Source organism: Aphelocoma coerulescens, chromosome 2 (assembly GCF_041296385.1).
Source record: "Aphelocoma coerulescens isolate FSJ_1873_10779 chromosome 2, UR_Acoe_1.0, whole genome shotgun sequence".
Taxonomy (NCBI): Eukaryota; Metazoa; Chordata; class Aves; order Passeriformes; family Corvidae; genus Aphelocoma; species Aphelocoma coerulescens.
Window position 1 is genome coordinate 43,595,592 of NC_091015.1, and position 12,818 is coordinate 43,608,409.

Genomic DNA, 12,818 nt, shown 5'->3' on the forward strand with positions numbered 1-12,818 from the left:
ATCTTCCTGGATATACTGAGAGAGCTTCTGTCCCCTCAGGAAAATACATGCCATTCCAACCTTTTCAGATGCAAAGTATGTGCTCTTTGGAAGTTTATATTTATGGGTCAGACATAATGACTTTACATGGAAAAGATGAGTCAGGAAAACTTCACTTACTTTTTCAGAAGAGTAAATTGACCATTTGAGGACATATAAAGGGCAGAAGAATTACGAAACAAAGGTTGTTTAAAATGTTTCAGCATTGCAGTTAAGCAGATAAAGCATCAACTCTAACCTCTGACTTCAAAACACACAGGTCATGACACCAGTTTTGGCAGCTCTGCTGTAATGACCCAGTTGCCATAATCCTGATGTTTAAAAACCTAAAAAGGCAAAGGAGGAGGGGACATGGACAAGGCCTATTATACAGCAGAAAAAAAACCCAAAACAAAACCCAAGAAGCAAATCAACTTCCAAAGGCTTCTGAGAAATGCAGGCTGATGCCAGCAGTGCACAGAGGGGTGGCATGGGAGAGAGGGAGAGATCTGAAGGGAAACCAGCAAGAGAAGCTGCCTAAAATGAAATTAGTGCCTTAGAGAATTATGCTAAATCCAGAATTCCTCTTTATAATGTATTAATTACTCTTGGTTTGAATATTCAGCTTCCTGAACAAAAATTCATTTCTGGCTCTTCCTGTCTGATTTTGATCACTTTTGGTCCAAAGGGCACTGTCTGTAAAACAGGCAGCTACACAAGCTCTTTGAAGTGAAAACATACACAGGTGATAAAAGCCCTACCACTGGCCTGTATGTCAGGATTTTACCTCTTTCTGTCAAGAGACTTAAGAAACTAGTTTCCACCAAAAGGAAAAGATCACAAACATAGAACAGGAGAAGCTCAACAGCTTTTTCCTCTCAGGAGGTGCAGCAGTTGTTCTGAAGAATCAGACCAAAGAGATAACATAGATCACTGGGGCTATCTACCTGCCCTATCATCAGCTGAATGATAAAGCTTTAGGCAAGAAACACATTTTCTAAATCCATAATTCTTCTTCTCTTATACTTTATTGATACTGCATAAAAGCAATACCCAATATATGTACTGGCCATGCTGGAGAAAAATGCAACCTGAGTGGCTACAGTAGTACCAGGTCAAAACACAATGTATGAGGTACAAAACTTGACACCTCATTACAGACCACAAAGAGAAACAAAAGGGAGCTAATAGTGATATACAGGGAGGATAACAAGAGATACACAGGGGGATATACAGGAAATATAACACATGAATTTGGACAGCTATCTGTGTAATGTCTATAATGTTGAACTTGGATGCCTCTCGAAATCTATATTTTTCATATTTTGTAAGGCATCATATTTTTTAAGCACCTCCAGCTTCTCAGACACACTGGATGCTCAGCATCCTAAAGCACATATTCCAATCACTCTTACTGCATTAATACAAAAGCCAGGTGGAGAAGCAAAATAAAATAGGAAAGAGGACAAAGAACATTTCTGGGGACAAACCCCACGATATAACTGATAAGTCCTGAAGTATAAAATCAGTTCTAGTGATGTTTTTCACATGCTCAAATTTTGTAGAGCTCCAAATCTGAACAGCCAAATGATTATTCCAGTCCATACACATTTAAGTCCTGCCACTATTGTCGCTACTGGTAGACTTTGGCAGATGTAGTATATGGCAAAGCTCTAATCCATCATGGTTTTTACCATGGGGTAGTGGGGGTGTGTGTGGGAAACAACAACCAAAACAAACCTGTTCTGATTGTTAAGAGTTTGACTGTGTTTGGAAGGTTGGAAAAATTGTCAATTCTCCTGTTTCATAAGCAACTGCATATCTCAAGTCCTAGGAGGTTGTAAATTAAGATGATTTTCTACCATGGTATAAGTGAAAAGGCTAAAAGTAAAAACTTGTAAGTGAGAATGGCAGAGATTTAGAGGTACAGCTGTGCTAATTGGAATGGTAGGTGATTTTAGCAGGTTGGATAAAAGCATATGAGCAGACTGAAATTCAGGTATGCCTCAGGTGCACTTGCAAGTGCAAATAAAACCAAATGAATCCAACATCTGAGTAGATCACTACCAGGGCAGGCTAATGGTTTGGAATTCATTAGTATTATCTGCCTGGGACTTACTCTAAATACTTCTGAATAAAATATATGAGAGACTATTTGAAAGCACACCCAATTATATACTACAGACATCTCAAAGAGCTGTTAGCACCTTCAGCAAACTGCCAGTTACTTCAGTCTGTGCCGACTTCAGTTACACAGAGGAAAATTAAGGAGGCTTTGTCTTCAAAAATGTCTGGTTTTTGATGCTCCCTTTAGTGTGAATACTACTTATAACTCCAGTTACAAAATCAGCTTAGGTCAACACGTATATTATAGAATAAAGTTCTTAGCCATTCTGGTGACAAAGATGCTGAGCCTGAATCTTTTTTCCATCTAAGCCACATAAATGGAAGGAAGGGATGTCTTTATTTTCTGCTGGACCTCTACAGTCTCAGGTTCTTAGGGATATATCATGGCAGGAAAACCAAAAGGCTCCGCACTTTGTGCAGCAGAACAGTATCAGTGGGATCCCATTGAACCATTCCAATCACAAATCATTGCTGAACAAAATAACTTCCATTTAAGCAGGATTTATTTAAAATTCATTACTCCTTCCTTTTCTTTCTAAGAACAGACTGTATTTTGGCTTTAATCTGTAGACTGTAAATGGCTGTTATCTCTTATTTCAAAACAGATAAAACAAACCAAAACAAACTCCCATTATACAGAATTTAAAGATGAGATAGGAAAAAAATAAACATCTGCTGGCCTGAACACCCCAAATCTCTTTAAAAAGCCCTCTGTGCCAAGGAATAACTTGCTAGGAGAAGGTAGTGCTACACCAGGAAGAGCACTCAAGTGGAAGGCACAAATACAACTGTACAGCAAGGATCCCAGAACCTTTACCAGGCTTACAGGAACTACTGGGAGGTTCCAGATTTTTGGCTCATTTACTACTCCATTCATTTGCATATTGAACTCAGTGAGTACAGATAGCTCTGAGTTATTTCTGCTGCACTTGCATTTAAAAGTTGCAACAGAGTTTTATACTGCAAACACCTAATACAGGAGTGGTGCTGGGAGAAAGAAAAACTGAAGGTGTTGACAAAATATTTTAAGTAATACGTAGACGTTTTGAGGCAACAAGAGGACGAGGAGAAATTTGGTTCAGGGGAAAATTAATTAATTGGGTCCTTATGGTAAATGTCTTTGAAATTTCAGAGTGTACCAAATTTCAGAGAATACCAAAGATTCCCCCTCTTTGTTAATTATCAGCTGAGACAGACATTTCCATGTCAGTTAACACTAAAGTTCATCTCTCTAAGTTGATCAGATCTGAGAAGTAATTTTTTTTTTTAAGATTAACATCTTAGAGCACAGTTCTCCAATACAATTAATTCCATCAGCATAGAGCTATTACTGATGGGTACCTACATAAAGAGTCTTGAAGTCTTTTCACTCTCGTGGAGTGAAAACAGAAGAAGGATTAAGCTGTTGCTGAAAAAAATGGCATGCTAGAACATCTGCTGTATGTACTGAGCAACACTCCAAACTGTCTCGTAAGTCTAACATATGCTCCTTGTCTTGCAGCATGCTTGTTCAAGATTTAGATCGAGGCATAGTAACAGCAAATAAACCACGCTATCCTTCAGCTATAAACAACATTTTTTTTCCTAAAAGCATGCTTTTCCTGAGCATGTTCCTCTGTAGTAAATTTTTTTTCACCTTTCATCTGATTGGTATCACTACTGGGCATCCTCCCCTACTTCAAATCTTTTTACAGCAGTCAGATAGAGGCTGCTACAGTGCTGAGCAACTTTAAAATTTTAACTTCAATATTTAAATATTTAGTAAGATGAGGAAAATAAATGGTACAATCATAGATATATCAATAGTACAACGACAGATGAGAGGCTAAAGATTGTACTAAAATATGGATTTGGACATATCAAAAGAGGTCTTTCTCACTGTCAGGATGAAGTACAGCAGTGTAACAATGAATTACAGATACAATTTCAGTGAACTTTTCTGGATCCAGATAGGATACACGTGTTTCTCCATGTAATAAAATTTTTTAACATAATGCTGATCTTTGCTCTTGTTGGGAAGGAACTAATGTAACTACTTGCAACCTTCCTACCTTCTTCATGTTCCAGAAAGAATATTCCTTTCTTGACTTAAAATTGGCATTCAGGTTTATTTTAAAGACAGCAGCCCTGAACTATTTGTCCCTTAGGAGATAAATCAATCTCTCAATGAGCAAACTTGTCTCATTATCTTCCTGTATGTGATTGTTATCTATTATATGTATCCAGGCCTTCTTCAGCTATTTAAATTCATTCTAAATATTTACTACAAATAAACAAACATACACCAAACTAATGACAATGAAACAAATTTCACCCATGAGAAGTTAAGCGAACCAGGAAAATGCTGGCTAACAGGATTTTTGCCAAGGACTTCACAAAAAGCTTATCTGCTCTATTTCCTTGAATTCTTGTCTTATAATCAAGTATTTTTTCTAGTCTCACATGGCAAAACAAAATGAACTAGACTAGCCCAGACTGATGTATAAGGTGCTACACTACAGTAATATATTTGCCATCACTAGAAGGCACAGCTGTGACTCTGCATGTATGTTTTGTTGGGCATTCATTCTCACAATATTCTAAAAATTAAACCACTCACTTCACAACATCTGAGCACTGGCTACATCACAAAGTGCTATACATATGTTGACTGACAGAGTGCTATAATGTTTGTTCAGATTCTCTCTTGGTACAGGTTCCCCATGGATGGATCTCAGAAGTGCAATTAAGTATTTTGAAATACTGAATATACACAAAATTGAAATATTTGGGGGGGGAAAAAAAGTGACTAGAGATTATGTTTGTCTGGACACTAAAAAACCACCTGGGTAAAGAACAGGATTACACCTATATCTGAAGTCAAGAAACACCACTTAATTTATTAGCTAAGGACTGCTTTACTTGGCAACAACTTCAAATGCATTTTGCAATGAAAAATCAGGCAATACTTTGGTGAGAATAAACACTTTTAACAGTACCCTGATTTTCTTTTTAATACTCAATAGCTTTTGAGATTTATATATGTGGGGGTCTTCCCATTTCTGGACAACAGTTTATTTCTACAACATAAAATTATTACACATAGATTATCAAACTATAAATAAATGTACTTTTAAAAATCCAACAACAAAGGAGATGAGTGTCACAGCATAAAAACCCATAAAATCTCTTTAAAGTGTCGGATTCCTCTTTGTTAATAAATATCTCTATTATGTTTGAAGCAGTTTTCTTCCAACTATTTATTCATACTATATTATTCATTCTAATTCTTATGGTCTTGTTTGTAAAAACAAATGAGATATCAATTTATTTTAAAAGACTTATCAAGGAGCATCTCTATAAATAAAGTAATGTACAATGATACTAAGATAAATATTTGTATTTAAAGACAATTGACTATTTTTCTACAGGAATTTAATTTCTATGGGAATTAAAGCATGCACTTGAGAAAACTCAACTTTTTATGGAGAAAAACACAACAGCAGTATTTGGACAGGCTGCCAAAACTATGCTATATTTAGCATGGAGCAAAAAGAACAAATCCAACATCCAGCACACAGTGTTTTCTAATACTTATTCCTCGTTTCTACTTAGCAAATACCAGATTATAGATTCAGCATTTATAAAACAACTTAAATTCTCTCAATCTCAAAGGAATTGCCCACATGAAAAATCCAGTACATCCCTATGTACACATAATTTGTCTGATTTAATTTTTAAAATAATTTTTTTAACCAAAGCTTCACTTGTGGACCTCACACAACATATGTACACACTTGGTGGGCAGAGAAACATGAATTAGTGGGAGCAGCCAGGTTTTTGGCAATCAAGTAGTATTTCTCTTGTTCACTGGTGGAGTTTTCTACAAATACCAATGGATACTGTCATGGAAACAAATGATTTTTGTAGACTCATCCCCTACAATCAAAATGTTTGTTTACTAGTTAAATAAATATCCTGATGAGTAGACAAACAAATATCCTGGAGCAGACTTTTTTTTCCTCCCAATTCCTCATTTTTCAAATCTCTTCCACAAAAGAGACGTGCATAATTTACCCAGTCTCTTCTTCTAAGGGTTCAAATGTCGATGATATTTTAAAATCTGGGACTTGCAGTGCATTGTGAAAAGTAAACAGCACAGCATAAAGAAATCAGTGTTTTTATAAATTTAACTGTGCTAACTCAGGCTCTGACAGTCAAGCAGTGCTTTTTAATGAGGGGTGTTCATCCACATGTAGACATTCACTGACACCACTGTACCTACCTCTGTTCTCCTCACATTGTTTCTCTCTAGCTCCATGCTGTAATGTCAATATTTCTAGGACCTTAAAGAGAAGTTCTAAGCACTTTCAATTCTGCAGATCATTAATGATTGCCAGTAAAGTTGTATCACCTGCATAGGATTTTTCTGTAATGTGAACAGCCTAGATTTTCTTAGACTGTGGACAAACTGAATGTCAAGACTGAGATTGTTTAAGCAGCTTCCCATCTTTGACTGTTTTTTCCTGCCTCTGAACTCCATACCCACATTTTGTTACTTCCACTACTTGTGTGAGTTAAAGAGAATCCAAGAAACTGAGCTGGATGAAAAATAGGGGAGAGGGGAGGTACTAGGAAAGGGTATTTTTCAGGGTGATCAGTTTCACAGTTCACCTTCCAGCTGCACAACCAACCATGCCAGCTGGATGGAGGCAGGAACTGAAGAGGGGGAGCAGGAGTTGGCAGAGGCTGCCAAATCAGGCAGTGCTGACATTAAGGAAGCCCTGGTACCTCTTGCAGACCCCCAGCAGCAGCCCACTTAATTTGATGGGGCAATATTTTGATGATTTTCAATCTTTAATATATATCATGTTCAGTAATTACTCAGCAGGAGATCAGCACTGAGCTCACTCTTCCCTGAGCTGCATGGATTCCATAAGAGGACAGGGCAGTAAAACTCTATTTCTGCTAGAAAGATAAACATTTTGAGCACAAATTGAGGGCAGATTAATCCATTTAGAAAGGGCTGTTTTTACAGTCATTCTTTAGAAAGGAGCTCACTTTAAAAAAAGACCCAAATATATATAAATACTACTGATAAAAATAAAGCCATGTTATATTTACATTTTTCAGTCATTCAAGGTCACTGACATTTCTTTCCTCAGCCACCTGCTAGTACAATTTCCTCCCTGCAAAGATGATGCAAGTAATATCTGGAGACAAATCCTGCAAGTATTCCTAGAGTTGCAGAAAGTTGTGGCTTTTTAAAAAGTCAAGAGCTTTGTTCTATTAACTGTCTTTTTGTTGTTGCTGTTGTGCAGATCTATGTATCTACTTCTCCCAGGCTAGAACAAAAAGCCAGTTCCATTTCATTCTAGTGTTTCTCCAGATGTTTGCAAAAATTCAGATAGAAGCAGTGAATTCTTAATTAGAACAACATGCACATGCTGAACAAGACACGCTGATATCATCAGCCTGCTAATACTGAAAAACCCTCAGAACTGTAACTTCCAATGAGCATAAACAACTGATATGATCCCAAACACTCATTATTTCTTCATTTTCCTCCTAGAGGATCAATTAGTTCACTGATGTAACAGCACCTTATTAGTCTATCTTGAGACAGTGTTTCAGAAACGCCACCTTTTTCAGAACTGCCCAACTGCCCATTTTAGTTATTTTACTGTTTGCACTATCCAAACATACTAAAAACAAAATAGGAAACATTATGTATGATGAAAAGATATATAAGAATGAGACACTGTCCAAGTCCTCGTGCTCATCAAATGAAGAAGCTATAGCCAATCTATGACTGAAGAGGGATGCATTATGAGATACAATGTAAGACACAAATTTTCTTTCAGCAAATGGATTTATTGACATAATTGATTATAACCATGTACAGCATCTATGCATCTCCCATTGGAAGAATATCCAGTGATAGAGCTAACGTTAGTGTGATACACAGCTTTACTCAATAATCCCACTGCATTTCTAACAAACAGTGGTGTACTCCACAATCATAAATGGCCAAAAGCACTCAGGTCTCCAAAAGAACAGAAATTTAAAATTCTTAACAAAAAATGAAACCTGATACTGCATTCCCTCAATTTTAATTCCATTCAGCATTGTGTCTATTGCAGTGAATTTTAATCTATACACTGACAACCAAGTTTGGCCCCTGATATTCATGAAAACTACAGCCTGTCAAAATGAAATCCCAAAGGACTTCTTGCTACTGACCCAAGAAACAAGACTTCAATTTTTTCTTTCTCCATTTAAAAGACAAAGATTAAGGCAAATGATCTCTACACTCTCTCCCTCAGAACATAAAGTCTTTTCTCTCTATTCAGTCACTGAACTCCAACTGAAGGGTACCAGTTACTGTGGTATCTTTTGTAAACACTTGTTCATCTGAAAAAAATGAAAAGTCAAAAAAAACCCCAAAACAAAACAGAGAGAAACCCCCCAAATTGCTTACTTGCAATAATGGTAATAACTTGTAGTCACGAACACCTCGGGTCAGCAATGAATGCATGATATTGAGACAAATGTCTCCATAGTACACTAGCACTTCCTTCAAGACATTCAGTTCCACAAGAGTTCATCTGAGGTTGCACATTAAATTCAAAGGAGCAGAAGTTGTATCAATGGTCACAACAATTTACCAAACTCCATCTAAAACAGTTGCACTTAAAGTGCAATCCTGGTTTGGACCTCTTCAACTAGCTCATTTGTAGACCACACAGAGAGAATTATTAATGTAAACTATACCACCATATTTTGTAATAACAGAACCACATTCTGTAAATATTTAGGAAGAAGTCTGAGAAGTAGAGAGCAACTGACCATAAAATGATTAGCATTGCTCTAAAACCAAAAGCAAAATCCTAATTTAAAAAAACCCCACAACACCCAAGAAACCAAAACAACTCAAACATTATATACTACTGCATAAGGGTTTAACTCTAGCATTACTCACTCAGCTACACAAAACACATAATCTAGATTAATACACAAAATGTTTTATTTCACAGTGAGGTACATAAAGCTTCTAAATTTAGTAGGCTAAGGCTAAGAGAGAATTGCCTGTTAAGATAAAGATTGTTTCACATTCCTGAAATATTCTCACCTATTATTGTTTCTGAAGTAAGGCACCAATGATTATTTATCCATCAATATTTCACCTCTGCATCTACCCATTTAGAAATGAAGATGGATTATGTGAGGTCAGCAATCCGCTGACCATCATGGACCCAGACAACTACAGCACACATTAGTGTGTACAAGTACCAAGCAGTATTTATTCAAAAACAATTTTAAAATAGCTCATTTGTAAACATTCTACAAAAACCTGTTAGTTTTTCTTAGTGGTGTCAGCAATATATTCCTGTAGAACTAACCAGCTGCATTATTGTTTCTCGTTTACAGAAAAGTATGAAAGCACACTTGTGCACATTGAATTGCCTCACATTCGGTTTGAGTTGAAACGGCACAGCCTTCAAACTATTGAGCAAAACCCCCTACATTTCCAGCTCTCCAGACAACTCCCTGGTTCCACACAGGTCAATTACAAGATGACCCTCGATCCAAATTTTTGATTAGGAAGGGCTGGTGCCCTGGAAAGACCTGTTCAAAGCTCCTTACACAGGGCCAGGCCGCTCACTGTAACTTGTTCCCAACTTGCAGTTGGAGGAAACCACCTGTAAAATAGCACACTTAAATTAATAGCTCTGAGTTTCCTTAAGGGAGGCACTGGCTGCTGCTGGCAGTAGCTCCTGCCGTTTGCTCCTCATGGCAAGGCACAGTTACTGCCTGTCAGAGCTTTTCCTTGGGTTAGTGATGATTTCTGACAAAACGGTGAGGTCCCAGCAGAGGTAACCCCGTCTCACATGCAGCCTCGGCCCCGGCCCGCAGTAAGGGCGGCTGAACGCCGCAGCTCTGCCCCTCGGAGGCCGCGACCCCTGGGCCCGCACCATCCCCTCACAGACTGACGTCCGCCTTCCCCCCGCCGCGCTGGCCGCGGTCCCGGGGCCTCGGCGGGCTCAGTCGGTGAAGCGCTGCAGCAGGTGCTCATCTCCGTGCCGGCCGCTGCCGCTGTCCGTGAAGCGCTCGCAGGGGAACTCGATGAGGTCGGCCTCGCTGAGGGCGCAGGCGGCGGCGCCGCGGGGTGGCCGGTGGGACTGGAAGCCCGAGAAGTCGGCGGAGACTCCCGTGCCCATGGAGCGGAGCGGGCGGCGTGTGGAGTAGAGCTGCCGCACGTGGACCGGGGCCGCCTTCCGACGCCGACGCCCCAGCACCTTCTTGCGCAGCAGGCGGGCGGCCCAGGCGGCCAGAGCCGCCAGCAGCAGCAGCGCATTGACCGCCAGCAGCACCAGCGTGAGCAGCTGCTGGTCGGGGCCGCGGGGCCCGCCCGCCGCCGCCGCCGCCGCGGTGCCGCCCTCGGGCAGGGTGACCAGCCCGGCGCAGTGGTCCCGGGGCGCCACCGGGCACACGCGGCCGCCCAGGACGCCCTCGACGCAGACGAGGTAGGGGGTGTCCGGGCGGAGCTCCTGCAGCGTGGCCGCCGGCTCCCCGCGCTCCGGCAGGTACACGAAGCGCTGGAACTTGACGGCGGCGCCGAAGCGGTCGAAGAGGAGGCGGAATCGCGCCGGCCCCAGCAGGCGGGGGCTGCGGTGCGGCCGCACGGCCCAGCGCACCGTCACCCAGCTGGAGCCCACCGCCTCCACCGACAGGTTGTGCAGGAACAGCTTGTTGAAGTCACACGGGTCGGACACCAGCGGCGGGACCCCGGCGGCACTGGCCCGTCGGGGCCACGCTGCCGCACTGGGCAGCGGTGCCGGCGTGGGGCTGGCGGCTATGGGCACCCCCATCATCAGGCGGGCGGTGGAGGCGGCCGGCGGTGGGCCTGGGGGCAGCCCCGCTGCACTGTTGTTGCCACCAAGCGCCTCGGGGGACGGCGGGGAGGGAGAGGCACCATCGGGGCAGGGGCCGCCGTCCTGCGGCAGCGGCAGCTGGGCGTCCTGCAGGTAGTCGAGGTACTTGCCGGCCAGGGCGGGTGGCAGGCGGCACTGCACGAAGACGGTGAGCAGGCGGCCCTGGGAGTGCCAGGCCGCCAGCCAGCGCTTGAGGCCGCGAAGGCGGCAGTCGCAGCTCCAGGCATTCCCCTCCAGCTCCAGGCGGTAGAGGGCCAGGCTGGAGGCGAAGAGCTCGCCAGGGAGCGTGGCCAGTGCGTTGTCCCGCAGGCTGAGCTCCCGCAAGCGGCCGAGGCGGCCGAAGGCGGCCGGGTGCAGGGCGGTCAGTGCATTGCGGCTCAGATCCAGTGCCTCCAGGCTGTCCAGCGGCTCCAGTAGGGTGGCAGGTAGGTGGCTCAGCAGGTTCCCCTCCAGGCGCAGCTCCTTCAGCGAGCCCAGCCCCCTGAAAGCATCCGGGGCCAGGTGAGACAGTCGATTGCCACTGAGTGAGAGCTTTGCCAAGCCGGGCAGGTGCTGGAAGAGCCCCCCTGTCAGCTGCCGCAGGCTGTTGCTGGCCAGCAGCAGGGTGTGAAGGGAGCGCAGCGGCCCAAAGATGTCGGGGTGGCGAAGGGAGCTCTGCTGGTTCCCTGAGAGGTCGAGGAAGCGCAACTTGGCCAGGCCAGTGAAGGCACCGCGACTCAGCCAGCGGATGCGGTTGGACTCCAGGTGCAGATAGAGTAAGTTTGGAAGCCCTGAGAAAGTGGAATCGCCCAGCGAGCCCAGCTCATTGCCATCCAGTCGCAGCTTCACAAGGCTGCCGAGGCCAGAAAAGGAGGCAGCGCTGAGACGGCCGATCTCGTTGGCGTTCACATAGAGGATGCGCAGCTTGGCCAGGGTGCTGAGCGTGCCAGGGACCAGCGCTGGCAGCAGGTTGTTGCCCAAGTAAAGCTCCTCCAGCCGCTCCAGGCGCTCAAACGCCTTGGGGTGCAGCGAGCGGATCCGGTTGTACTGCAGGTCCAGGCGCTGGAGCCCTGCCAGGCGGTGGAAATCGAAGGCGGAGATGTTGGCGATGAAGTTGCCCCCGAGGCTGTAGGTGAGGATATCCTGCGGCTCGGCAGTCTTGGGCACGGTGCGCAGGCCCCGGTTGGTGCAGAGGAGGTGCTGGTGCTGCTGGCAGTCGCACGGCTCGGGGCAGATGGGCTCGGCCGCGGGCAGCAGCAGGAGGAGGAGGGCGACGGAGCCCCAGAGCACCCGCGGCAGCACCATCAGGCGGACCCGGCGCGGCGCCCCCATCCCGGGACGAGCCATGGGCTGCTTCCCCCGCCGGCTTTGTGTCTCTCCGGCATCCCCTTCGCCTCCTCCGCGGCTGCTAATGGGCCCCTCCTCTGCTCCGCGCCGGGCTGAGCTCCGCACCGGGCAGGCAGGCGCGGCGGCGGCGGCTGCAGGTCGCGGTGCCCGGCACCATGGGCTCGCCCGAGCCGGCCGGAGCGCTGCCGGGGCCGCCGCCCGGGCTCTGCCGCCCCTCGCGGCCCGCGAGCTGCGGGGCGGCGGTGGCGGGGCCGGCGCTGCCGCGGGGGGCGGGCGGGCTGCGGAGCGGTGCGGCTGCTCCGCCGGCTCTCCCAGGGGCGGAGGGAGCGGGCGGGGAGGGGACGGGAGGGGGGCGGCGGGAGGAGCGGGGAGCGGGAGAAAGACGAGCTCCGAAAGTTGCCGAGAAAATTCAGCGGAAATTCGTACTTCCCA

General features: G+C 44.9%; 1 protein-coding gene across 1 annotated transcript; it reads right to left on the bottom strand.

Moving 5' to 3' along the window:
* Positions 1 to 7,977: 7,977 nt before the first annotated feature.
* On the bottom strand, positions 7,978 to 12,588 carry TRIL (TLR4 interactor with leucine rich repeats). Its single transcript, XM_069007196.1, has one exon. The coding sequence runs from the start codon at positions 12,384 to 12,386 to the stop codon at positions 10,170 to 10,172; it is 2,217 nt and encodes a 738-aa protein (XP_068863297.1). The 5' UTR covers positions 12,387 to 12,588; the 3' UTR covers positions 7,978 to 10,169.
* Positions 12,589 to 12,818: the final 230 nt, after the last annotated feature.